This window comes from Peromyscus leucopus, chromosome 20 (genome assembly GCF_004664715.2).
Source record: "Peromyscus leucopus breed LL Stock chromosome 20, UCI_PerLeu_2.1, whole genome shotgun sequence".
Classification (NCBI taxonomy): Eukaryota; Metazoa; Chordata; class Mammalia; order Rodentia; family Cricetidae; genus Peromyscus; species Peromyscus leucopus.
In genome coordinates this window covers 20,524,684-20,550,322 of record NC_051080.1, presented here as the reverse complement: position 1 = coordinate 20,550,322, position 25,639 = coordinate 20,524,684, and the positions used below count along the sequence as shown (strand labels likewise).

The following is a 25,639-nucleotide window of genomic DNA, read 5'->3' as shown; positions in this document are numbered from 1 at the left end:
GAGTGGTCCTAAATAAGGGCCAGTGGTCAGTGTGCCTGCTACTATACCAGTTGGGGTGTGGCTACCTGCCCTGAGAATCCAGCTGTTCTCTGGCCAAGGCTGGAGCTGGAACACAGAGAAATAAGTACAGACTTCTGAGCGTCTTGTGTGGCTTCTGTTGACAAAATGAGGTGTCAAGGACCCCAAACAAAGCTTGTGACTCCATTCAGGCAGCCTGGACATCAGGCAGTTTTTGGGAACAGGGAGTCCAATCCCTGAGCTAAGCCTATGCATCCTCCTTCACCCACCCTCCATCATGGAGGCTCAGCTGTTCCCCGGGGCATTTCCTGAGCCCCAGTGAGGAGAATCTTTACTCTAAGTGCTGAATCCGGCTAGGCACCCAGAGGACATCGAGAGTCCCTTCTGTGCTGACAGTGATAAACTACAGCTGGGCAGGATAGTTTCACACAAGCTTAGATCATCTGAAAGGGGGGACCTCAAATGAAAAAAGTGCTTCCATAAGATCCAAGTATGGCATTTTCTTAATTAGTGATTGGTGGGGGAGGGCCCAGCCCATGGTGGGTGGGGCCATCCCTGGTCTGCTGGTCCTTGTTCTATAAGAAAGCAGCCTGAGCAAGCCATGGGAAGCAAGTCAATAAGCAGCACTCCTCCATGGCCTCTGCATCAGCTCCTGCCTCCAGGTCCCTGCCCTGATTGAGTTCCTGTCCTGACTTCCTATGATGATGAACAGTGATGCTGAAGTGTAAGCCAAATAAACCCTTTCCTCCCCAAGTTGCTTTGGTCATGGTGTTTCATCACAGCCATAGAAACCCTAACTAAGACAACAGAATCATGTTCAAAGCCTTCAACTGAAACTGCTCTAAATGGGAACATAGGGTGAAGACAGTAGAAAAAAACCTCATAATCTGGGCCTCTGCTTACGATGCCTGGCCTGGAGGCAGACATCAGGTAAACAGCGGGCACTCAAGTGAGTATCATCTTCTTGGAAACTGATTCCACTGCTTTCTGGCCTGTCCACATGGCCACTGCAGCATAGTAACTGAGATGCCTTCCAGAGGAACAGCCACAGTGCTGCTGGCTGGAGACTCACTGTAGGAATCTTAAGCAATAGTGTAAATTAACTCCGAGAGCCCATGCAGGGCCCTTCAAGCTGAGGCTTTTCTGGCACAAACCTGCTGGTTCCATAAGCACCCTGCCTCTCCCAGATTTCAATGCCAGTGTTTTTCCCTTAGAGGAACAAATCCCAGATCTGTTACCTGACATCATGAGGATCCTTCACTGACGTGAAGGGGCCCAGGCAGCTCGGCACTCCCACCCCCAAGGTCCCCCCAGTGCACAGAGCCAGGTATCCATGGCTAGCCCAACAGTATAGCAAGAAAGGGTTAAACACCCAAACCAAGCCCTATCCATACTGGACCTATTCTTGGAAGGAATTTGCCGAAGTTGACGATTTGGGGCCCTGGGAATCCTCTCAAGTCACTGAGTGGCACCGGAGATGGAGTGGCCTTGAGTCTGTGCACTGCAGCCAGCTCTGGGATGCAGGCTGGCGCTCTTGTGACTGCCCAGCCTGTGCCCCCTGCTTCACGATATATTAGATAAACTGGTCTCTTGGTGGCACTGCCCATCAATTCTTTTACTGCCCGCCAGCCCCCTTCCCCACTGCAGAATAAATGGGCAGTAACAATGAATGAAGCATGTATGCCAGCGGGCTAGAACTCATGGGCCCAGTCAGGAAGGAAGCCCCACGGGGCATGGGTTCCTACCTTCCGGAAGCCCTCCAGGCCGATCTTTGTATCGGGCTCCTTGCTGATGCTAAGAAACTGCTTTTTGAACACCGGGTCCTGCTGCTGGATACAGAGCTTGAGTCGGTCGATGACTTCTTCCTTGGTCATCATCTTGGTCTCTATAATTTTGTCCCTCGTGGGCTGGGTTCTGAAATCACAAGCAGGCACTGAGCTCTCCATCAGATGACATGCCACACCTGCTCCCCATGTATCCCACGACAGCACCGGGGGTTTATAACCTCCACCAGAGGGTGGGACTTCCTTTCTGTGCTGGTCAGCTGCAGAGCCAGGCCTGCAGGTCAGCGGCCCAGGATCCACGCAGAGGGTCCTGCTGCCGGTGCATGGCAACCAGCCAGCAAGGAAGGGCGATACGGTCTTCACACTAAGACTCTCAACCTGGAGCTGAACGGAAATAGCATGAGGCTGGGCGCCTGTGATGGGTAGTGCTGTCAGCTAGACAGGATCTGGAATCGCCTAGAGACAAGCCACCAGGGACACCTGGAGGGCTGTTTGGGGGCATGCCAGGGAGGATTATGCTGACTAGGCTAAATGAGATGGGGAGACCCACAGTAAAAGTGGGCAGCACCATGCTCTGGGCTGGGGGCCCAAACTGCATACAAAGGAGAAAGCAAGCCAACGCCGGCATCCATCTTTCTCTGCTTCCAGACTGTGGATACAAGTGTGACCAGCTGCCTCACATTCCTGCGGCCGTGACTCCACCGCCACAGTGGGCTGCACGTAAGACTGAAAACAGAATGCTTTCACGAATGAACCAGGGAAGCAAAGTCAGGGCCTACAGGGAAGCTTCAAGTTAGACAAAGCTTTGTAGTAACTAGGCGAATGAAGTCACGGGCCAGCTGTGGTAGATCAGGGAAGTCATGGCTATCCTGAGTGGCTCTGTAGAATCAACTTAACTCACAAAATGTGTTATGAGAGGATGTGCAGTTGGAAGATCATTCTTTCCCCACCCTCCACAGTCTCCTGGGTCCTCCAGAAAGAACGGGACAGCTATGAGACAGCTAGCTATGCAGAGCAGAGTCCCAGTCTTCCCTCTAGGGAAGCCTGCTTTATGAACAGCTTAACAGCCATTATTTCTTGTCCTGGCTTTGGGAAGACATGTTGCCAGACATTTAAGCTTTCTCTTAAATGACAATCTCCATCATCCTACGCTCAAGAACTTTGAAAAAGAGAAATGACAAGATGGCACCTCCCGGATGTCGCCATGCCTGCGGGCTCCTGACATGCTATGAACAAGCAGTTAAACGGCACCTTCTCCTTAGACTGAACCGATAACTTTTCAAAAGGGAGCGAAAGCCAGAATATCCATCAGTCTGGTCTTTTTTTGCAGCTCACCAAGTGTGTTTTGGTTGACAGTTCAGACCGTTCACTGTGGCTATTGTTTTAACAGCTCCATCCTCTCGTATTAGAAGACGTTCGCTGTGCTAGTGGGTGTGCTTTACAATGAACGGTAAGCTGTGGCAAAGCCTAACTCCTGTGAGAGCAGAGGTGTGGATGCACGCAGACGCAGAGCAGTCAAGCTGTCTGAGAGGTGACAGTCCGAGGTTGTCGACACTAGAGCAACCTCGGCAAGGTCCCCCCAGCTCTGGGACTATCTGCTTTCATTGCTAAACTCCGGCAGTGGGTGCTATTCCTGGCAGGGGCCCACCTGCTCTAACCGCGCACAGCCAGTGCGCCGACCTTTCTTAATTGATCCCAACTCTGATGATGCAGAGCAGCACGCGGAGCAAATGTCTCCTCCAGCAAGGCCCCTGGTGCTCAAGTGCCTTTCCTTCGCCCTTATTTTACCTCTCAGGAAGCTCTGGTGGGACGTGATCCTCTTTTTGCAACTGTTCGTTGGGCTGATCCTTCGGAACAGAAGGTGGAGAGGTGGTTGGTGGGACATCGACCCCGATGGTCAACAGAAGTTTCTTGTACAGGATCCTTCCTGAGGCTGTGTCTTGAAACTTACTGCAGAGTCTGAAGTTGAAAAATTATCAGAGCATTCCCATTTAAAAAAAAAAAAAAAAAAAAAGGCTAAAATTCAGAATTTTTAAAAGCCTGTGTGTTGGTGGGTATGTCTCTGTGTTTATAGCTGTATATTTTGCACAGATGTTATGTGTCAGTATATTCAAGTGCAGGTGCCCAGGGAGGCCAGAGGCATTGGAGCCCCTGGAGCTGGAGTTACGTGTAGCTGTGAGCAGCCGGATGTGGGTGCTGGGAACTGAACTTGGGTCCTCCGTAAGAGCAGTATGTACTCTTATCCTCTGAGCTAGCTTTCCAGCCCAAGGCTAAAAATTGGGAAGCCCAACCTCAAGTATCCAGGAGGATGTGTGACCTTCACAGGTACTGTGCTCGCACACGTATGTATATACACAGAGACACACACATGTACACTTACGCCTTTTTTTTTTTTAAATAAAAAGCAATAGGAATAGCCAGTGATCCCAGAGACCCATATGGAACCTGTGTCCCCAACTCACTGGGGCCTCACAGCTTCTCCATCCAGCCTCTTTAACGATGGGGGTGAAACTGAATTACACATGGTAAACTCTCAGTCTGCTGCTCAGTGAGGATTCAACAGATAGTGTCTGTTACCGATATTATCCACAGGTGTCATGGAGCAGGCTGGGGAGAAGCAGGAAGTGAAGGACCTGTAACTTACTTTATAAAGTACTCATTCGATAGATACGGGCAGAACACGCGTACGACTTTCTTGAAGTTATTTCTTGCTATGGTCCCTGTGTCCCCAAGGTCATATGACAGCAGCATGCCGTAAAAGGTCTGGAGGTTCCTGGTGATGGCATCACGCAACATTTCCTCTACCTAACCCAGGAGAAGAAATACATTTACCGCATTGGAAGCAGGTATGCAGGCACCCTCAGAGCACATGGGGAAGGAGGCCATAAACAGAAGGCTAATGGTACTTACTGAATCCCAAGCCACAGGCACAGGTGCCTTGGTGTCTGTAGAGGGGGACATTTTTCTCACCTAAGTGAACAAGAGAAACTTTATCACTAACAGTTCTTCCTGAGGGGCAACAGGAAGCTACAGGCTTGGATTTGAAAGCTGGCTCTGCCTGACTGGTCCAGGTTGGAGCAGAATTACTGAAAGGGAAAACAAACTGGATACCAAGATGATAACAAAGGAGAACATGAAGCATCCTTTAAAATTAGGTGGCAAACCTCACTGTGTTAAATGCTAGTAATGGCGTTATTAAAGATGAGAGACTGAAACACATTAATGTGAACTTATTTGTAGACAAAGTCGGGTGCAATATATAAAAACATATATCCAAACCCATCAAAATGCATATGGTAGACGTGTATGATTTAAAAAGCATAATTTATACTCCAATATGACTGCTTTTGATAAAGAAAGTGTGTGTGTGTCTACATACAAATCATAGGGTTGGAAGTGTGCATGCTTACACATATGAGAGGTCTGAGTGTATTGCACATATGTATGACAGGCTTGTGTGAGCGCACACATATATGGAAGGTTTAAGTGTGTGCACATGTATATGATATGTTTGAGTGTGTGCACACATACACATGACAGGTTTGAGTGTGTGCGTGCGCACGAGCCAAGCTCAGGTTACAACTAGCAGAGGCCATGTCCTTTGCTGCACAGAGAGGCTGCTTACAGTCTCCGTTTGGTTTGGCTTGAAAATGTTCACAGCCACTGTAGTGCCCAAGGGTAAGAAGCCCTGAGCGCTGTCGACCTGTGCTAAGCCAGGGTCTGTCCTATCCTACACAGGAAAGGCACTGAAAACGCTACCACTCTCTCTGCAAGCAAGGTTAAGATGGACCAGTGGCTCAGTGCTTGCGCAAGAGACATGCAGGCAATCATCAAAATGACTGAGACGGGATGTTTAGATTGGGAACATTTTTGTGTGTATACTTTATCCTGCTGGGTTTCCACAGCAACACCACAGGCTACTGCTGTCACCAATCTTGTTGCAAAAGACATGTGTCTTCAAGAGATACACTATCTGCCCCTGGACTCAGCTCATGGAGATGTGGCCACACACTGAACACCGGCTCAAGCTCCCACCCCAGATGACCTCCACGCCCTGAGAACTCATTTGATCTTGCTCTCAAGCACCGGTGGCAAACTGAGTCAAGGCATACCTTGAGGTACTGCGTGGGCACACAGGTCCGATCCCTCCTGACTCATATGGCCAGGTATGGGCATAAGTCAATGTCTTACTTGTGGGACCATAAACCCCTCCATCATTTCCCACCATCTTTATTCTTAAAAAGAAGTGGTGTGTATGTGTGTGTGTGTGTGTGTGTGTGTGTGTGTGTGTAAAGGCATGGACATACCTATACATTTTGACTTAGTACTTCACACTTGGGTATGTGAGGGTCTACGTTCAGCATAGTAATTTGCCTCCATGGTGAAGGCAAATAGCCCACCATTCTGATAACCAGGCCATGCATGCAACCAATCGGACTTTTTAAATGTTCTTAAAGATTGCCAAAGCTAATGGCTGCTGCAGAGCTACTTTTAATAAAACTGCCTATTTTTTCAGTCAAAAGCAGCAATGACTAAAAGCTACTAGGAGACACCAGGGGAGTTGGGTGGTGACCCCTAAAACATGTCAGATCAGGGTATGGGACCTCTTCTCAAACATGTTATAGTTGTTTTTTTTTTTTTTTTTTTTTGAGACAGGGTATCATTTCATTATGTAGCCCTGGCTAGCCTGGTACTCCCTTTAGCCCAGGGCAGCCCCGAACTCACAGCATTTCTCCTGCCTCAGACTGTCAAGTGCTGGGACCACATGTGACTCCCAAATACTCCTTTGCAAGACCTGGTGGTCAGTACAGCACTGCCTGGCACCTGTCACTTGGGGGCAGGTTTTTCAGAAACGCCAGATGACATCCTCAACATGCTTTAGAAAACAAAAACTTCAACCAAGCAACCTCTTAACTGCAACTTGAAATGAAAATATGTGAAAATGTGAAGTCATTAATTCACTTAAACTGGATTTTGCTAAGAACACTTACTTCCTGGCTTCGGGAGTCATCCAACTGAGAGATGGTCACAGACATACCTTAGGACTGTCATCCAACGCATCCAGTAGGCAGCTGACCTTCAGGGACCCAGTGCACTCGGGGTCAAACGTCTGCTTGAGTTCATTGAACTCTGAGTCACTTAACTTTGCGACCACGCAGTTCAGAATGTGTCGCAGTTCTTCCCAACTTATGTGTCCGTTGGGCGTCTGAGTAGGAAAGTGTAGATAAGATTAGGAATTAAAAACAACACTTTCAGAGGCAGGAAATACCATGGACATACTCAGCAATAGTAAAGCATTGGCTTCGGCCAAGCTGAGTCACGACCTAAAACAGCAGTCAACGGCCACTACACACACCACGTGTGACCAGAGCAGAGATGTGAGCCTCTGAGATGTTCTCAGGCCCTTCCTAGAACAGTTCTACCAGGCAACAAGCAGGAGATGGCCTGGAGGAATGAGGTCCTTTGGGGGAGCACAGGCTAACCCCCTCCCTAGCGTCCCCACAGCATGAAGAGCCCTCAACCTCCCAGCCCCGCCCATTGGCTCAGAATTCCCCAGCAGAATTCCGCTGGGCTTGCCAATTTACTCAGAACATCAATCAGAGGTGTTTCCAGTATCTCCAACCTCATGGGTTACACAGAGGGACAGTTGATGAGGGAGAGATCTCTGCCATGTTGCTTATAGAAAATACTTAGAAGCAAAGCCTTCTGAGGCAAGCATGTCCCCGTGGAATTGAACTGTGGGTAAGTTAACTAAATATGAAAATTAAGAGCCTCTGTTTTCTGGGAAGGTGGAAATACAGAGCCTCTGCCTTGGAGAGGGACATTCTGAGTGTCAATCAGCAGCTGCCACTGACTGCCACAGTGTGGGATAAACATGGGCCCAGAAGCTGAGAAGAGAGCAGAGATCTCACTTGTTAAATTCATTTTTATATGGTGTATGTGTGAGTACCTGCGTGTGTGTGTGTGTGTGTGTGTGTGTGTGTGTGCGCGCACCTGTGTGTGCCTGGTGCCCTTGGAGGCCAGAAGAGGGTGTCAGATGCCCTGGAAGAGGAGTCACAGGAAGTCAGGTGCTGGGAACTGAACCCCGGTCCTCTGAAGGAGCAGCAAGTGCTCCTAAATGCTGAGCCCTTGAAAATCTTATTTTTTGTTATTATTTTCTATGTGCATGTGTGGTGTATGCACACACACACATGAGTGCAGATGTCCCGTGTTACGTGTGAAGGCCAGAAAGGGTTAACAGGTGTTCTGACGTCATGCTACTTTATGGAGACAGGGTCTCTCTCTGAACCTGGAGCAAGGCTAGCTGCTGGAGAGCCCTAGCCACACATCTGCCCTCTTCTCAACGGTACTGAGTGTGTGGTACATGGCCATGGCTGGCCAGTGCTGGGGATTTAAACTACGTTCCTCATGCTTTTACAGCAAGTGTTCACACATCTACCGACTCCGGAAGTTAGGTTCTCTGAGGTACATTGAATTAACTATACTTGTTTATGGTTTGGTTTTGAATGACAGTGTTTAAACATCCAAATAGGAGTCACTGACAACTTCCTTACTAACTTCTGATTCACGCCCAGCATTGCGTGGCCACCATCATGGACACTGCAACATTTGCATCCCCTCCAAACCTGCCTCCTGAACATCTGTGATCCTTCTCCTTCACAGTATTCCCCTCCTTTTCATTCCTAATTGGTAGTATATGAACATGTCACATACTATGTATCTGTGTCTAGGTTATCTTCAGGTGGAACATGACAAATAGTGTCACTTGAAACATTTATACATGCATCTTTGGGAAGATGTGTTTCTGTTTCTCTTGGCTGATACCTAGGTATGGAATCACTGGGTCACATGGTCCATTATTTGATCTTTAAGAAACTCATTATACTATTCTTCACAACAGCTGCACTAGTTTTCTCTCCCATCAGCAGCATATGAGAACTCAATGTCTTTACATGCTTGTCAACTTGGTCCTTTTGGTTACCCTGTCCTGATGGATAAGATGTAGCCCTCCCAACCATCTTTCCACTCATTGGCTACACTGAGTATGAACTTCCCTAACTCCTGTGGTTCTTTCCAGAGAAGGGTTCAGGCTCTCACCGTGTTGATAATCAACAAGGCCTTCTTCAGGGCTGTGTAGCGCTCCTCCGAGTACTTGAATAACTTCTTGACGATATTTTCCTTACGAGACTGGTTTCTAGAATCAGTGCTACAAAGAGGAGCAGGAGAAAACCAGGAAGGATATTGGACTTGTTCTTGGTGTAAAAAACAAGCACCCTACAACTCTCACAGTACTGGCTTTTCAGGGGCTCTTTCTTCAAAAAGGGTAGTATACAGGGGCAGGCCTATTTGCCACTAGGTGCAGGAAGACAGAGAACTGTCCTGGAGGAGACGTGCACAGTCATCCATTAGCTGTGCTATCCTGCTCCCAACTGCCCCCCATTCCTGAGCAACCCTAGTCAGACATCTTTCAAACCCATGAATTTGATCTCACAAAAAGGCCAGGAAGGAAACCAGAGATGGCTGACCACCAGGACCCTAGGGCAGGCAGTAAGCTGCAACACATCAAATGTTCATACTCACATCTGAGGACATGCAGAGTCCCGGCCTCTGCCCTCCAGTGACTATGCCATGGCCACTTGGCACCCTCAGGACTTTTTGTCCTTTCTCACCTCAACTTTTACCCTGAAGCTCCATCAACCACATGAGTGTTCTTGGAGGCCATGGCTATCCACTTTGAAAGCTAAAGCTTCCTTGTAAATTCTCATCAGAAAGTGAGGCCCCTGTATGGTGCTCTGAATAAAAATAACCTCCATAGGCTCATATATTCAAATGTTTGGTCCCTAGTTGGTGGAACTGTTTGGAAAGGATTAGGAGGTGTGGCCTAGTTGGAGGAGGTGTGTCCCTATAGGTGAGTTTTGAGGTTTCAAAAAGCCCATGCCATTCCCTGTTAGCTCTCTCTCCCCCTCCTACTTGTGGCTAAGGATGTGAGCTCTCAGCTACTGCTCCAGCACCATGCCTGCCTGCCTGCTGCCATGCTCCCACCACGATGGTCATGGACTCAAACCCTCTGCAACCATGAGGCCCAAATAAATGCTCTTTTTTATATGTTACCTCGGTCATGGTGTTTTGTTACAGCAATTGAAAAATTAGATACCTTGTAATAAAATTCAGTTATGGGCCTTCCTTTCCTTGCTGCTCAATAGATATCTTCTATTCCCACAAGGTGGGACATGATAGTGGATGGTTTGTGTATGGGACCCTTCTCACACGTGTTGGGGATTTGATACACTGTCTATACAGCTCTGAAACAACACACTGACTACTCCTTTGCAAAAATGTACTCTAGCTCTGTGCCTCCTGGCTCACATGACTAACTGGAAGAGAGTGTCGTGAAAGTTAGACTGTACTGGTGCAAGCAGATACTGGACAAGCAATCCCCATTGACTTATTGTTACAGATATCAGGCATGATGGCAGGTTCTTCTCCATTGTGGGAAGACCTCTTGCACCTCTGGCCTCCCTACTGTAGACTTCACTAGACATCATCACCTCCACCATGTCAATTAAAAATGTCCTGTGATATTTCCAAGAGCCTCCTAGGAGGTATACTGCCCCCCCCCATTGGAGGACTGCTGTTTTAAAGCTAGTGAAAGCCAGCAGCTGGACATGGTGGCACACATCTGTCATCCTACACAGGAAGATGATAAGTTCAAGGTCAGCCTAGGCCACACAGTGAGACCTTGTCTCTAATTTTTTTAAAAAATGCCACAAATAAATAAAACTTTAATTTTATCCTGGATAGCCCTAGACAGGGTGCTACCAGACAAGAAAATGGTAAGAAAATGGAAGTAACTGCTTAAGACACATTCTCACAGCTGCCTCCTCACAGCAGATCAGGATTACTCTGAACACCTGGAAAGCTGAAAGCCAGGGAGGTCATTAAATATCCCTGAGTCCTCAGGGGGAACAGGCCCCAAGGAAGCAGAGTGAGAACTCACTCTGTGGTACATTTTGCTTTGCAATAGGGATGATCACTCTCAATGCACCTGATGAAATTACATATTTGTTAAAAAACAAAACAAGAAAAACAAAAAACCCACGTTGTCTATTTTCTTCATGGCTAATCAATAAAGTTCACATGGAAGTGACTCCTGGGAGATAAAGTCTAAATTTTCAAGCTTCATCTTAGTCTTTGATTTGTTTTATACTTCTGAGGTGCCTCTACAACTTCCAGTTAGAAGGTATAACAGGGCCAGGCAGTGGTGGCGCACGCCTTTAATCCCAGCACTCGAAAGGCAGAGGCAGGAGGATCTCTGTGAGTTCGAGGTCAGCCTGGTCTACAGAGCGAGATCCAGGACAGGCTCCAAAGCTACACAGAGAAACCCTGTCTCGAAAAAAAAAAAAAAAAAAAAAAGAAAAAAAAAAAAAAAAAAAGAGGAGGAGGAGAGGAGGAGAAGAAGAGGAGAAGGAGGAAAGGAGGAAGAAGGAGGAGAAGAGGAGAGAAGGAGGAGAAGGAGGAGAGGAGGGGGAGGGGGAGAAGGAGGAGAAGGGGGGGGGGAGGGAGGAGAGAGGAGGAGAGGAGGAGGAGAGGGGGGGGGGGGGGGGGGGGGGGGGGGGAGAAGGAGGAGGAGGAGAAGGAGGAGAAGGGGAAGGAGGGAAGGAGGAGGGAGGAGAAGGAGGAGAAGGAGAAGAGAAGGAGAAGAGAAGGAAAGAGAAGAGAAGGAAGAAGAAGAAGAAGAAGAAGAAGAAGAAAAGAAGAAGAAGAAGAAGAAGAAGAAGAAGAAAAGAAAAAAGAAGAAAAGAAAAAGAAGAAGAAGAAGAAGAAGAAGAAGAAGAAGAAGAAGAAGAAGAAGAAGAAGAAGTAGTTACAACAGACATTAGCAGGAAACAAACACTGATTCCTAAGGCAAGAAGAGCAGCAAGAAAGCAGGTTATCTCCCTTTCCATAAAACACACAGCAGGTGTGTGCTTGTACACGGTCTCCCGGGGACACACTTGGAGTGGAGGGACCCCTGTGAGCAGGTGCTGTGTGGGCTGGGGGAGCCTTGGAGCTCTGGGTGTGTGGCCCCACCGGTCTTACCCAGGCTCCTTTTTCTCTAGAAACTGGAACAAGAATGCCACCCCCACTGTTTAAGGATACTTGAAGTATGAAAAGTGAATGCAAAATTATTTCTGAGCTCTAAAACGCTAGGTGAAAGTTTACAATTAGTCAATGGAGACGGTTGGTCATTGAATAAATGAAAAACAAAAAAAGAGTTTGCATCATCTCTGACCCAATGCACAGTGCAGTTTGGAAACTGGTTTTAAACATACCTGCTTCTCTTCTTCAGGGGAGCTGCCTTAATGACGTCCAACCCCTGCCGCTCATAAAACGTCGTTAAAAACTGCTTCCAATTGACTTTTGTGGTGGTTTTAAGTCCAAATCTGCATGAAACAAAAACAACAGTTTTTCCTATAATACCACATGGATTAGATACTTAATACTGAGTTGAAAACCAGCTACTATGAATTTATATGAAGTTCCAAATCTAAGGCAAACAAAATCGTTCTGTAGAAAAGCACCACAGATTGATTCTTTAAAAGCAAGGGGAAATCAGAGGATCTTAACACCCGTGTCGCCACATTCCATCAGTGGTGGCAAGTTCTAAAGGAAGAAACAAAGGCATTCGGTTAAAATTCTGATGTTCACGAAATGATCTTTTCGAACTCATTACTTGAAGCATTCAGTGACCTTGGTCGGCAGGATGATGGCTTTTAAAGGGCCAGTGACCTTAGCGTTGGGGCCTGTCATTGTTTACTGTACATATACAGAGAGGACGGTTCAGTGGTCAGGGTAGACTTTGCAGGCTGGGGGATAGCTCGGTGGTAAGGTATTTAATTAGCCTTTGCAGGGCCCTGGATTTAATCCCCAGGCCTGCAAAATAAATAGCAGTAATGATAACAAGTAGAGACCTTGAGATGGAAGGGTACCCTTGACTGTGTGGTCGGCCTAACACCAGCACATGAACCTTTCCTTATAGTGGAGAAAGCCACTGACATGCAGTAGTGGGGCCCTGTGGCTAAGAAGCTATGAACCAACACATGCACGGGGCCGCAGGAGCTGGAAAACCTGGGCTTCCAAGGGTCCTGCTCATACCTACACCGTAGCCTGCATTGGGCGTCTCCTGATAAATTAGGATGGTGTTTATGGCACTAGAGGCACCGGACTTAAGGCCTTTGCCATGGCAGCAGCATAAACCGGTACACAATTTTTTTTAATTATTTATTTTTGAGATTAATAGTACATAATTTCCTCCTCGCTTCTCTCTTCGAACTCTCCCATTTACCCTTTCTTGCTCTTTCAAGTTCATGGCCTCTTTTTTTTTTTTTCATTAGTAGTTGTTACATGCATATACATGTATGTATACACATATACATTCCTAGATATAACCTGTTTGGTCTGTATAATGTTACTTGAATGTATGTTTTTGGGGCTGACTATTCGGTAGTGGATAGCCAATTGGTGTGCTCCTCCCTGGGAAGACTGTTTCTCCGCTCTCAGCCTTCCTTAGCTATCTGTAATTCTTTGTGTAAGGTTGAGGCCTCATGGTCTTTCCCCTGTCCACTTCGGCATGTCTATCGTTGTCCTGGTTCAGCTCATGTTTGGGCCGTCAACGCCTGTACCCGAGGCGCTGGGAACATTACGGAAGAGAGGGAGGGAAGACTGTAGGAGACAGAGAACTGGGGAGTTTGCTGTGAGAATGTCTCTGGGTAATGTCAGGAGCTATGCCCATAAAGTCTCACCAGTATGACAGCCTAATTAAAGCTCTAGTAAGAATAAACAACTGAAAAACTGGTCCAAAGTGCGTTTCTAAATTGACGTGGTCCTGTGAGTCAGGGCCCCCAAATCATGGAGTTGAAGATGCCAGTGGGAAGACCCTGGAGTGAGATCAAGTACAAATCTCTGCTCCTTCCCTTGCTAGCATGGAGACCTTGGACAAGTGGCTTCCTGTACTAACTGTCACCTGTGAACCACAGCAGCGATGGACAAGGAGGCTCTTAAGGGATGAAGGCAACAGATGCGGCGCAGGGTGGGTAGCGCTCAAGTGTCTGATCATGCGTAACCTCAGCTTCCTATGTGGGTCAAACACTAATATCACACATCCCTCCATGGCAGGAGGACAAAGAGCCCACACAGAAACATCACAGCTGAGATGCCAAAGCCAGCACAAGGCAGGCTGCTCTGCTTGACAAATCGGCATTGAAAAACTTGAATTCTTCACTTACAGCAGTGGTTCTAACCTTCCTAATGCTGTGACCCTTTAATACAGTTCCTTACGTTGTGGGGACCCCCAACCATAAAATTATTTTCATTGCTACTTCATAACTGTCATTTTGCCACTGTTGTGAATCATCATGTAAATATCTGTATTTTCTGATGGTCTTAGGTGACCCCTGTAAAAGGGTTGTCAACCCCCAAAGGGGCTGAGACCCACAGGTTGAGAACCACTGGCTTACATCGATGCTATTTTAAAGGACAGAGAGCAGAGGGACTTTTGGCCTGCTGTGAGCCCACCCTCAGCACACAGGGTAGAATGAAAGGTGCCTGCCATGGTTCTAAAGCTGAGCCAGGTCTGAGCCTCGCTCTGGCCTTAATTAATTTCACTCGCCTCTGGGTGTTTTCTTTTCATTACTGTCTGCAAAAATACCCTGAGGACTGTCACCCCTCACAGCTGTCCACTGTGTGGCAAGAACAACCTGAAGGAGTGATTATTGTCTTTGTCCCAGAGGCTTGCAGACCTGGGCAGCATCTCCAGCCAGGGGATTAAGATCAGGTGTGGCATTATGACCCCAAACCTTCACTTGTGATGAAGTGCCCACCCGTCTGTGGTCACCATGTTCTGCACGAACTACATCTAAATCTGCCATGAGGCATCTTTAGGACAAGAATGCCTGTGTTGTATTCCCATCTGCTACATCACTGTATGCAAATCAGTTTTCTGCCAGTCCTGCCTCCCACTGACTGACTTGTGCCACCTGTGGCAGCAGGCTGGGCCTCTGGTGCAGCAATAGTCCACTGCAGAAATGCCATCATCACCGACAGACACTGGACAACTGGTGCCTGTCTCCACCATAAGTATTCCAAGTGAGAGCGGGCTGGGTGGTCATAAAGGGTAGGGATGTCGGGGGAGGGCTACTGGTTGGCTTGAGACAGGGAGACCCAGGCCTCACTAAGAGCCTCTGTTTAAAGTTAAGAACTTCTGAGAATGTTAATTGCACATTGAACCTATGATCTATGTGCATGCGTACGCGCATGCACACCCACACCCACACCCCCCCCACACACACACACCCCTTGATGTGATCCATTTTGTGCTCTTCGAACAATCTGAACTGTGTGGGACAAGCTATCAGTCACCTGAATGGCTGTTGTCAGATCTCTTCCTGTGCCTGGCTGCCCCCAGTGGGAGCTCTGGTAACCAGACCCTTGGAAAACGGCTGGACTGCTTCCAGAAGAGCCAACTGTTCAAACTCATCCACTGTCACTCTGAGGGACACTTCAGGCCAGCACTGGAACTGACGTCCTGGCTCCTGCTCCAGATAGACACAACGGCATCAGCCATCCAAAGCTCTGTGTAGGATAAAAGCTCTCCAGGAATGCTCCAGGCCCGCAGCTCCAGTGTGGACTGCTGAGAGACCCAGCCTCATGAACTAAGTGGCTATCAAGTTCTTGGCCTCTCTGGTGTAAGACAGCCATTGCTGGATTACCCAGACCACATCATGCAAGCCAATCTAATAATCCATTTTAACAGATACCGGTTTCATTCTATTGTTCAGCTCCCTTAGAGAACGTTGCGTAAGTCGTCAATATTACATATTTTCATGTCAAATTGTGTTGTTTTAAAAGACTGATGCAGAAAAGCCACACAGTGGCCATACTCTACACAGAAGAGAACTTGACAAAACTCAGCACACTCAGTAGGAATAGAAAAGAAATTCCTTATACATCAACGAGGACATCTACGGAAAGCCTGTGGCTGCCCTGATGTGCACAGGATTAGGAGTCGGGGGGAAGGATGACAGAGAGGAAACCTGTCTCAGCCAGTGCAATGAGGCAGGGAGAGATGAGGTGCACAGGGACTGGGATGGTGGGAGAGACGGAAAGATGGTCAGGACTTGTGATGGTCAGACTAAGATAACATCAGACGTCTATAACGAAACTCTAGACCAATAAGTCAGTAGACTCATTAAAAACACACTGTTCAGATTTAATGAACATTCTTACTTGTATTTGTGTGGGTGAACAACAGCTCAGTGGTTAAGAGCACCGACTGCTCTGACAGAGGCCTGGGTTCAATTCCCAGTACCTACATGGGGGCTCACAATCATATGTAGCTCCAGTTCCAGGGCATCTGGTACTTCTTCTGGTCTCCATGGGCATCAGGTACACATGTGGTACACAGACATAGACGGAGGCCAAATGCCCATCAGCATAAAATAAAATAATAATAATTTAAAATCACTTGGATTTCTGATTATTAGCCACTCATAGTTGGAATTATAATTTTTTTTTTCTTTTTGAGACAAGAGTCTCACTGTGTAGCCCAGACTGGCCTGGAAATCATAGAAATCTATGGTGGTATTTTATTTGTATAATTGATTTTAATTGTATGTTAATAATAAAGTTGCCGGGATCAGAGCTATTAGAGCATAGCAAGATGTGTGTGCACATGCTTTTATCCAGGTTGGTAGACAGCTGGTAATCTCTGTTGTTCAGATACAGCAGCATTGGACATATGCTTAAGACTGGAGGCTGTACTACAGGCATGACAAGCAGTCATGTTGGGTACAACAATGAAAGCAAAGAAGACTATATTAAGACAAAACACAGAAGTAGTTTCTTTTGGAGAGTAGAGCACCGCAGGAAGGTGAGATTTTAGCTCTGACTCTGACTCTTGGCTTTTTTTTTATATTGATTCTGTGTTTTTATTTATAAGACAGTTGTTAATTTACAAAATCTATCTGCACTGCTCCAAATGCTGGATTAAAGGCATGCACCACCACATCCAGAAATTAATTTTTAAAAATTCCATGTTTAATTTTTTTTTTAATTCTGGAGAGATGGCTCGGCTGTTAAGAGTGCTGGCCGCTCTTTCAGAGGGCTCAGGTCTGGTTCCCAGCACCCACATCAGGAGGCTCACAACCACTTCTAAGTCCAGCCCCAGGGGTCATAGGCTTCTTCTAGCCTCCAAGGCACTGTACCAATGGGCACACACCACCCCGCCCCCCAGCCCACATACGCATCATTAAGAAGAAATCTTTTTAAAAACACCAGCGCAATTGAACTGGTGTGTGTGTGTGTGTGTGTGTGTGTGTGTGTGTGTGTGTGTGTGTTAGCAGTGGTAGGAGAGGGTGGCTGATTACGAAGGGCAAGAGTAAAAGCCACGGTTGTCTGCTCAACAGAGGGAGCAATCACACAATGCACCCTTGCCCAACCCATCCAACTACACAATGGCGAAAGACATAGAAGTTCGACTTCATGAGAGCCAGGGGGAAGGGGGTGAACACAGAAAGTGAACGACGTCCATGAACACACTTGAAAAGGAGCCACATAAATATTTTTTAATGGAAAACTATGGGCTGATGAAAGAGCTCAAGAGGAAAAGGTGCTTGCTGCTCGATGGCCCAGGTTCAATCTCTGGAGTGGAAGGAGAGAACCGATACCTTCAAGTTGCCCTATGACTTAGAAACGCACACACACACACACACACACACACACACACACACACACACACGGGGGGGGGGGGAAACATCAGGAGATGAAGAAGAGGCAAGTCAAAACACGAGACTACGCTGCTGACTATCAATTAGCAAGGATTCCAACGCCCCGTGTTAAACGCCTGCCAGGACGCTCCTGAGCCTCCCCTGCAAGAATAAATTAACACCTTTCTGCGGTGCATTTTAGCAGTATGTAATATAAACCTTAAAATGGTTCAAGCCCTCTGACTTGAGGGATGACGAGATGCATTTCGGCTTCTTAAATAGAATGAAAATGCTTCTGATGCAATATTCTGTGAGAAAACAGACCGTAATTATACCTCAGATGTTTCCGGCTAAGAATACATGTGAGTACGTATATGTGAGTGCGTGTACTCACAGGTTCTGAAATGGAGTAGACGACGTACTAGCAACAGCTATCTCTGGCTGTATTAGCAGTGGCTATCGCTAGCTATTATGAGCCCAGGTAATCTACATTTTCCTTTACGGTTTCCTCGTTTCCCTGTTTGGAACACATATGACTCTATAATTAACATGAATAAACACAGCTTTCAGAAACAGAACATGCTTTCCCTAGGATTTCCATGGAGAGCGCTATTTGTGGTTACGAAGAGACAGTAACCCTCCACACCGGGCTCTGGATCAAACCCTGGGTCTTGAACAGACAGTGGGCCATATTCCTGAAGCTGGCTTTTGTCCTCTCTCAGGTACTCGTGGATTCTTTACTGCTCCAGACAACCCCTGCTCTGGACCCTGAGGTGAGAGCCAACACCCTGCTCCCTGTTTTCCCCTCCCTAGGGGTCAGGGTGGAGACTTAGGACAGCAGTTGCATCCACCATGCAGAGGAAGAAATACTGGACGCATCACACTGCTCAGAGTTGCTTGTTGGCTGGACAGCGGCGACTGTCGAAGGCCGCAGCAAACAGTGGCAGGAACAGATAGGTCACATGCGTCCAGGCTCCTGAGGGCTTCACTAGGACGACACGAGCAGGAGTTCCGTGCAGAATCCAGCACATGTACAGCAGTGATGAGAACAGGAGGAAGCCAGCCAAAGGAGAGGCCAGAACCGCCATGGCTGACACTGTCCCCTCTCCGGTGCCTAAAGCTTTAACCTTGTCCCACTTCCCCTCTCCAGTCACTGTCACCCTTTGGGCGGCCTTGTCTGTGCCTCCTGCCTGTGAAACCAGCCACAGAGCCTGGGAGCTGGGGGGTCTACACCGGCGCTGCTGGCCTTGACTCTGCTTCCTCGGAGCTGTTCAGCAGCAATACTGTAATGAGTATCACACATTCTCTCTCCAGCCTTCAACTCCACTGCGCTCCCTCCTACATACAGCAAGCCCGGAAGGCCCTTCCCTCCACAGAGAGTCCAGGGTGACTTGTGTCCTAGGTGTACACAAGGCCCTCTGCCTGGCCCTCTAGCTTCTCGGCTCTGTGCTCTCAAGCTGAGTGCATGTGGCCCATCAATGGGTAGTCCTCTGGCTCCCACCAGGTTTTCTGATACCTGGGCATGAGCTGAGAGGCAACCACAGTATGTATTGCTTGGCTTCAGAGGCCATGTTTCTTTGGACTCCTGCTGCTGTGAATTGAAGGAGTCACCACACACCACCGAATGATCAGATGCTTCATAAATATGAGGATGTGTGGCCATAAAAAAGTGCCCACAGGTTGCTTAGGTAAGACCAAAGGACAGCCAGGTGTACTTGGCTCTGGAGATCTACACAGAAAGCCCCAGGCAGAGTAAATAGATGCTGGAGTTGACCCTTCTATTTAGGAATGTGTGGCCTTTGCCCAAGACACAAATACAGCCTAGCACTCAGACCCAGAGTTCCTGGATCAAGGATGCCTCAGGTTACCCATGAAAAGCAAGCTTGCAAAACAGCCAAGACTACAACTGAGTTTCCTCCCAGCCTTGTCCAGATGCTCCAGGGCATCTCATTCAAGCCAGGCAGGTTTCTCCACCATGGACCAAGGTGATTGCAAGAAGAAAGGACACCCCAAGCAGCTGGGGTGTCAGTAAACAGGGTTCTGAAGGCTGATGACCATGGAAAGCCACAGAACCAGCAAGGATGATGACTGTGGAAAGCCACAGATAACAAAAGTCACAGAACCAGCAAGGATGATGACCAAGGAAAGCCACAGAACCAGCCAGGATGATGACCAAGGAAAGCCACAGAACCAGCCAGGATGATGACTGTGGAAAGCCACAGAACCAGCAAGGATGATGACCAAGGAAAGCCACAGAACCAGCCAGGATGATGACCAAGGAAAGCCACAGAACCAGCCAGGATGATGACTGTGGAAAGCCACAGAACCAGCAAGGATGATGACATGGAAAGCCACAGAACAGCCAGGATGATGACCAAGGAAAGCCACAGAACCAGCAAGGATGATGACTGTGGAAAGCCACAGAACCAGCAGGATGATGACCACAGAAAGCACAGAACAGCAAGGATGATGACCAAGGAAAGCCACAGAACCAGCAAGGATGATGACTGTGGAAAGCCACAGAACCAGCAAGGATGATGACCACAGAAAGTCACAGAACCAGCAAGGATGATGACCATGGAAAGCCACAGAACCAGCCAGGATGATGACCACAGAAAGTCACAGAACCAGCAAGGTCTGTTGGGTAGCACAGAGGCTCACAGAGGCAACGGGTGAAAGCCAAATCCATTTCCCAGAAGGCCCCTTGAGATTACAGGCTTATCCTGGAGTTGCTACACCAGCTCCAAAATACATCATGAAGATCTGGATTGTCGGTCGGTGTGGAGCCTTTGCACTGACTGGTGTGTGAGATAAGAGCAATAGTGAGAGGATAAGCCAAGAGGGGTCAACACCTCACACCGGGTTGCTGCTGAAGCATGAAAAGATGTGGGCTGGCTCCTGCCATGTTTCTACTGAAGTCATCTGGTTGGCTAATGCAAAAGCTACTTGGGCCTGGGACAATGACTGTGGATTACTCTATGTGGAGTGAGGTAATGATGCCCGTCACACACAGAAGTCCACAGGCCCTGACAACTCCTGTGCAGCTGTGAACAGAGCGACTGGCAATTTTCCAGAGCCTCACAGCAAAGGTTCCTTCACATGGCAGGGACAGCAGTAGACCTTCACATTGCCTTAGAACTGCTGACCCACCTGCTTTTTGTGGGAATAAAATGTGAAGGGACTCTCACACTCACAGAGCCGTGCCTTGTTCTCATGGGCCACAACCATCACGCTGGACACTTGTAAGAAATGAATAATTGTGGGGGCCATTTTCAGTATGAGCTGCTCTTAGAAGTCCTCAGAGAATCACGGGTAAGCAGGAGGCGTGAGGCCCACCTTCCCCAGCGGGCAGTCAGAACCTGCTTCTCTAAGCTCTGTCAGCTTACCCTAGGTTACAGGCAGTCTGCTATGTAACAGGTCATGGGTCAGAAAAGGAGGGACTCTCCAGCCCCAGGATACGTGTTAAAGTTTTGTGACCTGAACCAATAGGATAAGGAATCTGGGGAGACAGCAGAGCTAGACACTGAGAAGAATGTGCCTCCTAGAATAACTCACTACAAGGAATTCAGGGGTTAGAAGGGTGTGGTTAGGAATCTAACACCATCATTTTGTGCCAGCTCAGGTTCACTGGCCACTTTTGCCTGCTCTCTAAGCTGATTTTGACTTTGCAAGGTCGCAAAGCAAACTGCTTTGCTTTCGCTACCCTACATCTCCAGTACTCTCACTATGAAGTAAGGATCATCGAATGAAGGAAAAATTATCCTAGAGGCTGTAAAGAGATGGGAGTCCAAAGGGGTGGAGAGGATGCCATCAAACTCAAGGGCTCCATCATCCTGTAAAGTGCCTAGGGACTTGGGGTCTTGGAGGTCTGAGTTGTGCTGGTTGGAATTGTCCCTTTAGAGTCAAAGGCTGCTGGTTCTTGTGCCACTTATCACAAGGGACGCATGCTGGAGTGGTGCCCCAGTGTTGGTCCAGTGATTCTGATCATTTGCATAAGGAGGCATCTTTGCTGGGCAGTAGAAAGCAGTTGCAGATGGTCTAGGAAAGCCTGCTAACCAAGACCCCCCATGCCACTGCCTTTCACTTGTTTCTGGTCAAGGGTGACTGTGAGCAGAGCAACTGGGAACACTCAGGAGTGAGTGCTTGGGAGACAAAGCCAGACAAGATCTGTCCAGGTGAACACAGACCGTGCTGGTAAGATCAGAGATATTTAGACCATGTCTGGTTTCTCATGATGCTCTGAGTCCAGGGCAGACAGCAGTCAAAGATGCCTTCAGCTAAAACCAAGAGAGATGTGGGCACAATTCTGTGGACCAAGTGACCCAGCACTTCTCCTCACAGACACTCATGATTCTCCACCCCTAGCCCAGGCCCCTAGTACAGGTTACCCACAGTAAAATCCAATATGGCTTCCCTTCATAGGGGTGGATTCATCCTAAGTCTTTAACATTCACCATTGAAATGGAAGAAACAGGGTTAGGAACAAATAAAACTGACAGCATGGGGGGCCAGCATCCTCTCAAAAGCTGCAATGGAAAATAAACAGGTTGTCTTTGTTCAGTGGATGGGCCACTCCAGACGGGATCTACAGAGAAAGGTTTGTGCAGAGCAGAAATCTAAACTGATGCCACAGTACAGGGAATACACGTTGGATCGAATTATGAGCAATCATTTAAGATCTGGCAGATCAAAAGCAGCTGGGTAACAGGACTTGCTGTCAAGCCTTGTGACCCGAACCCACATGGTGGAAGGGGAGACTGACTCCTGCAAGTTGTCCTCTGACCTCTACATCTGCTGTGCAATGAGCATGCGGGCAAGTGTGCATACACACCACAGACACACACACACACACACACACACACACACACACACACACACAAAAAAATTATGGGTGAGCTATTTTAAAAACAATGGAGAGAGAGGGGGGATAATTTAATAAGCAGCAACAGGAAAATAAATCATCGATTTGGAGAAAATTTTTAATTTGAATATCCAATTTCTATTACAATAGATTGAAGTGTTTAATTCTAAGAATGAGACATGGGCTAGAGCAAGCTCCTAGCCCAACCTGGGTAGGAACAATGAGTGACAAATTTTAAATGACAGAAGACATTGCGCAAGAGAAGATGGATGTGTTTGATTATATTAAAACACAAACTTTGAGATACTGAAGTATCGTGTTAATGAAAAGGAAATAGCAAGCCGAGAGAGAGCTCTTACACAGACAGGTTCTCTTTTGATGCATACGTGATTATAAAGAATTAAACCTGAAGGTGGTGAAATTCACTTTAAACCCTTCCGTTTGGGCCATTAGCCCACTAGGACACGAGGAAGGTTCCCACCGATGGAGGCAGAGGCACAGCAGGTTGGCACCTAGAGGCGGCCAACCTCAGTGTCAGCCCCAGGAAGACAAATTAAGACAATAACAGGGCACCGCTTCGTGCCTCATACATGATCAATATTTAAAATGATGTTAATGATGTGCAGCTCGGGAGAGGGAGCGAAACTGGAACACTCACAGCACATGATGGCAATGCACACAGCTAGGGTGTTGTTCTACAAGGACAGCCGAGCAGGCCTGCAGAAACTGCACGCGGTGATGCGTGCCCTCGGCCCACAGGAAGGTCAGCCAGCGTGAAACACGCTGTGCAGCGGCGGCCACAAGAGAGATCCAGTCTAAGAAGGTGGAAGGAGAGAACCGAGTCCCCAGAGCTGCCCTCTGACTTCCACATGTGTGTGCCCACGAGTCTGTCCTCCAGGCCACACAGCTGCCATGTTGGGGAGGTCAGCCGCATCCTCTTGCAAAAGGTCCTCCCAGCGGGGCTTGCTGACTGTTTGCACCCTGATGGAGGAGCGGGGTGTTATGAGACCCTCACCTGAGTATCCAGACCCTACCACCTGTCGTTGGCAACTCTGCCCTAACCGTACATGATAGCCGGAGAGCTAGAGTGTATAGGAAAGACTAGTGAAGAGGGCTCCATCTATGTGGGTAAGGGAGAGCCCTCATCCCTGCGGGATAAAGGCTTTCAGAGGTCTGCCTGTTGGGGTAGGCACACCCACACCCCTGCATGTCACCCCTCACCTACGCTCTGTAGGAGGCCCTAGAAATTCACTGGTTCCACAGAGTGAACTTGGGCAGAATCATGCCTTTGTTTGTCCTTGGGGCCTTAGAAGAAGAGGGAGACAGAAGGAATTTTAGCAACAAGAATAGGGGCGGTAGCGGGGAGAAGAGAATATCTCCAATCTTCAACAAGTTAATCTTACACCAAAAACAACAACAACAACAAACCACTAAAAAGAACAGACAGTATCAGCAGCAAAGATCGGAAGAGAAATACATCCAAGTCTAGACAAAGATAGGAAAAAAAAGATCATGAAGCTAAGAGGTGAGTTTCTGAAAAGTTAAACAAACAAGACTCCTGTTAGCTAGACTAAGGAAAACAGATGTTTAAAAAAAAAAAAAAAAAAAAAAAAGCCTGGGAAAGGATGGCACAGTGGTACATGACTCCAACCTTAGGGCTCAGGACACTGAGGCAGGGGAGTCTGAGTTTGAGGCCAGTTGGGCAATTCTGTGAAATCCTGCTTAAAAAAAATAAATAAATAATAAATGAATGAATGAATGAATGAATGAATAAATAAATTTAAAAAAAAAAAACACCTTTTCAAAAACTTGGCCAGTAGAAGACACTTGACAAACACTAGCTAGAAAGGTAGCATGGTGTTTCAATACTAGATAAGACTGGAATTCCGTGACTTTTGTGAGAGATGGCCACACATCACCCTCAGGTCCATGCACAGAGGACACAGGGACTGTCCCATATCTGAAATGCTGTTTGCTTTGGGACTGCTTTGAGTTTTGGAATCCTTCCACGTATAGTGAGGGATCTCAAGTCTCACACAAACTGTCCGTGTGTTTCATATTCTCTTACAGCCTTGAGGCTACATGACATGGGACTTCTGTGAGCTTGCGTTTTGACTGGGATCCTCGAATGTCATGTCAGAGCTCAGAAAGTTTCAAATCCAGAACCACTTCAAAATTTGGATTTTCTTTTTAAAATTTCTTACTGCAGATGATGTTGGGGGTGGGGGCATGCCTCAGTGCGTGTATGGAGGTCAAAGGCCAACCTTGTGAAGTCAGCCCTCTCCTTCCCCCTGCAGTTGGGTGCCAGGGATTAAACGCAGGTCATTCGTCAGGCTTGAACAGCAAGTGCCTTTATCCACTGAGCCATCTCCACAGCCTGGAATTCGGATTTTCAGGCTAGAGATGCTCAACCCATATATAAATCATGATGCAGACACTGGTGCTGTGCCCCTGGGGATTCTGGGTGAGTACAAAGAAGGGCCTCAGAAAACTCTGGGTCACCGAAGAAAAGGCTCTACCAAGAGAACATGGTGGCCACTTGCATCCCTAACATGTGCATTCTGTGTGCCCAGGGTACTCATCGCTCGGCAGGTCACCCCAGTTGGGATCTAGTCATTGTCTATTTCAGCATTTTTAGCACCTAGCACTGTGTCTGGCAGAGGAAGGCACTCGGTAAATGTTAGCGGCATGACATTTCATGCATTCATTAAAATGATAATTTCCAAGAATATGAAGCCAATAGGAAAGGTGTCTAAGACAGCCATTTCTATTTTTAAAATCAAAGCAACACTGTAGGTGTACCTGACTGCAAATGGAAAAGTTTCTGATTTGTGTGAATGAGGGTGTGGGCCAATAAAGAGTGTTAGGCGGGCGGGGAGGGGGGCATCTCCTAGTTGTTCCCATTATTCCTATTGCATGACTATTACAATTCTGAGGCTGAGAAGGTGCTTTATATGACCTCTAACTTTCTGAGAAATAAGACCTGAAGTTGGTCACAACAGAGCTGCTTTCTGAGCCATGGAGCCACTCACTGGGACTAATTTGCTACTTGCTTTGGAAATCCTGGGTGGGGTTCCTCTTTGCCATGTGTGGTGCCATCAGAGTGCCCGGTGTGGGCAGCTGCTGCTCTCGGGCATCGTTTCCAGACAAGCTCAAGGCAGCTCTCGTCACCTAGGACTCGCCACTCAGGACACGTGCTTCCATCTCTTTGCCTTGAGAGGAGGCACTTTGTG

General features: G+C 47.7%; 1 protein-coding gene across 1 annotated transcript in view; it reads right to left on the bottom strand.

Moving 5' to 3' along the window:
- The window catches only part of Efcab6 (EF-hand calcium binding domain 6), a 191,116-nt gene that overhangs the window by 76,664 nt on the left and 88,813 nt on the right, over window positions 1–25,639 (bottom strand). The window contains exons 11-17 of the mRNA XM_037197495.1: window positions 12,116–12,226; window positions 8,901–9,009; window positions 6,841–7,008; window positions 4,713–4,772; window positions 4,447–4,607; window positions 3,591–3,761; window positions 1,764–1,932 (exon numbers count right to left, since the gene is read on the bottom strand). Of these exons, the coding sequence (XP_037053390.1) occupies window positions 1,764–1,932; window positions 3,591–3,761; window positions 4,447–4,607; window positions 4,713–4,772; window positions 6,841–7,008; window positions 8,901–9,009; window positions 12,116–12,226 (949 nt within the window). The remainder of the gene's footprint in view (window positions 1–1,763; window positions 1,933–3,590; window positions 3,762–4,446; window positions 4,608–4,712; window positions 4,773–6,840; window positions 7,009–8,900; window positions 9,010–12,115; window positions 12,227–25,639) is intronic.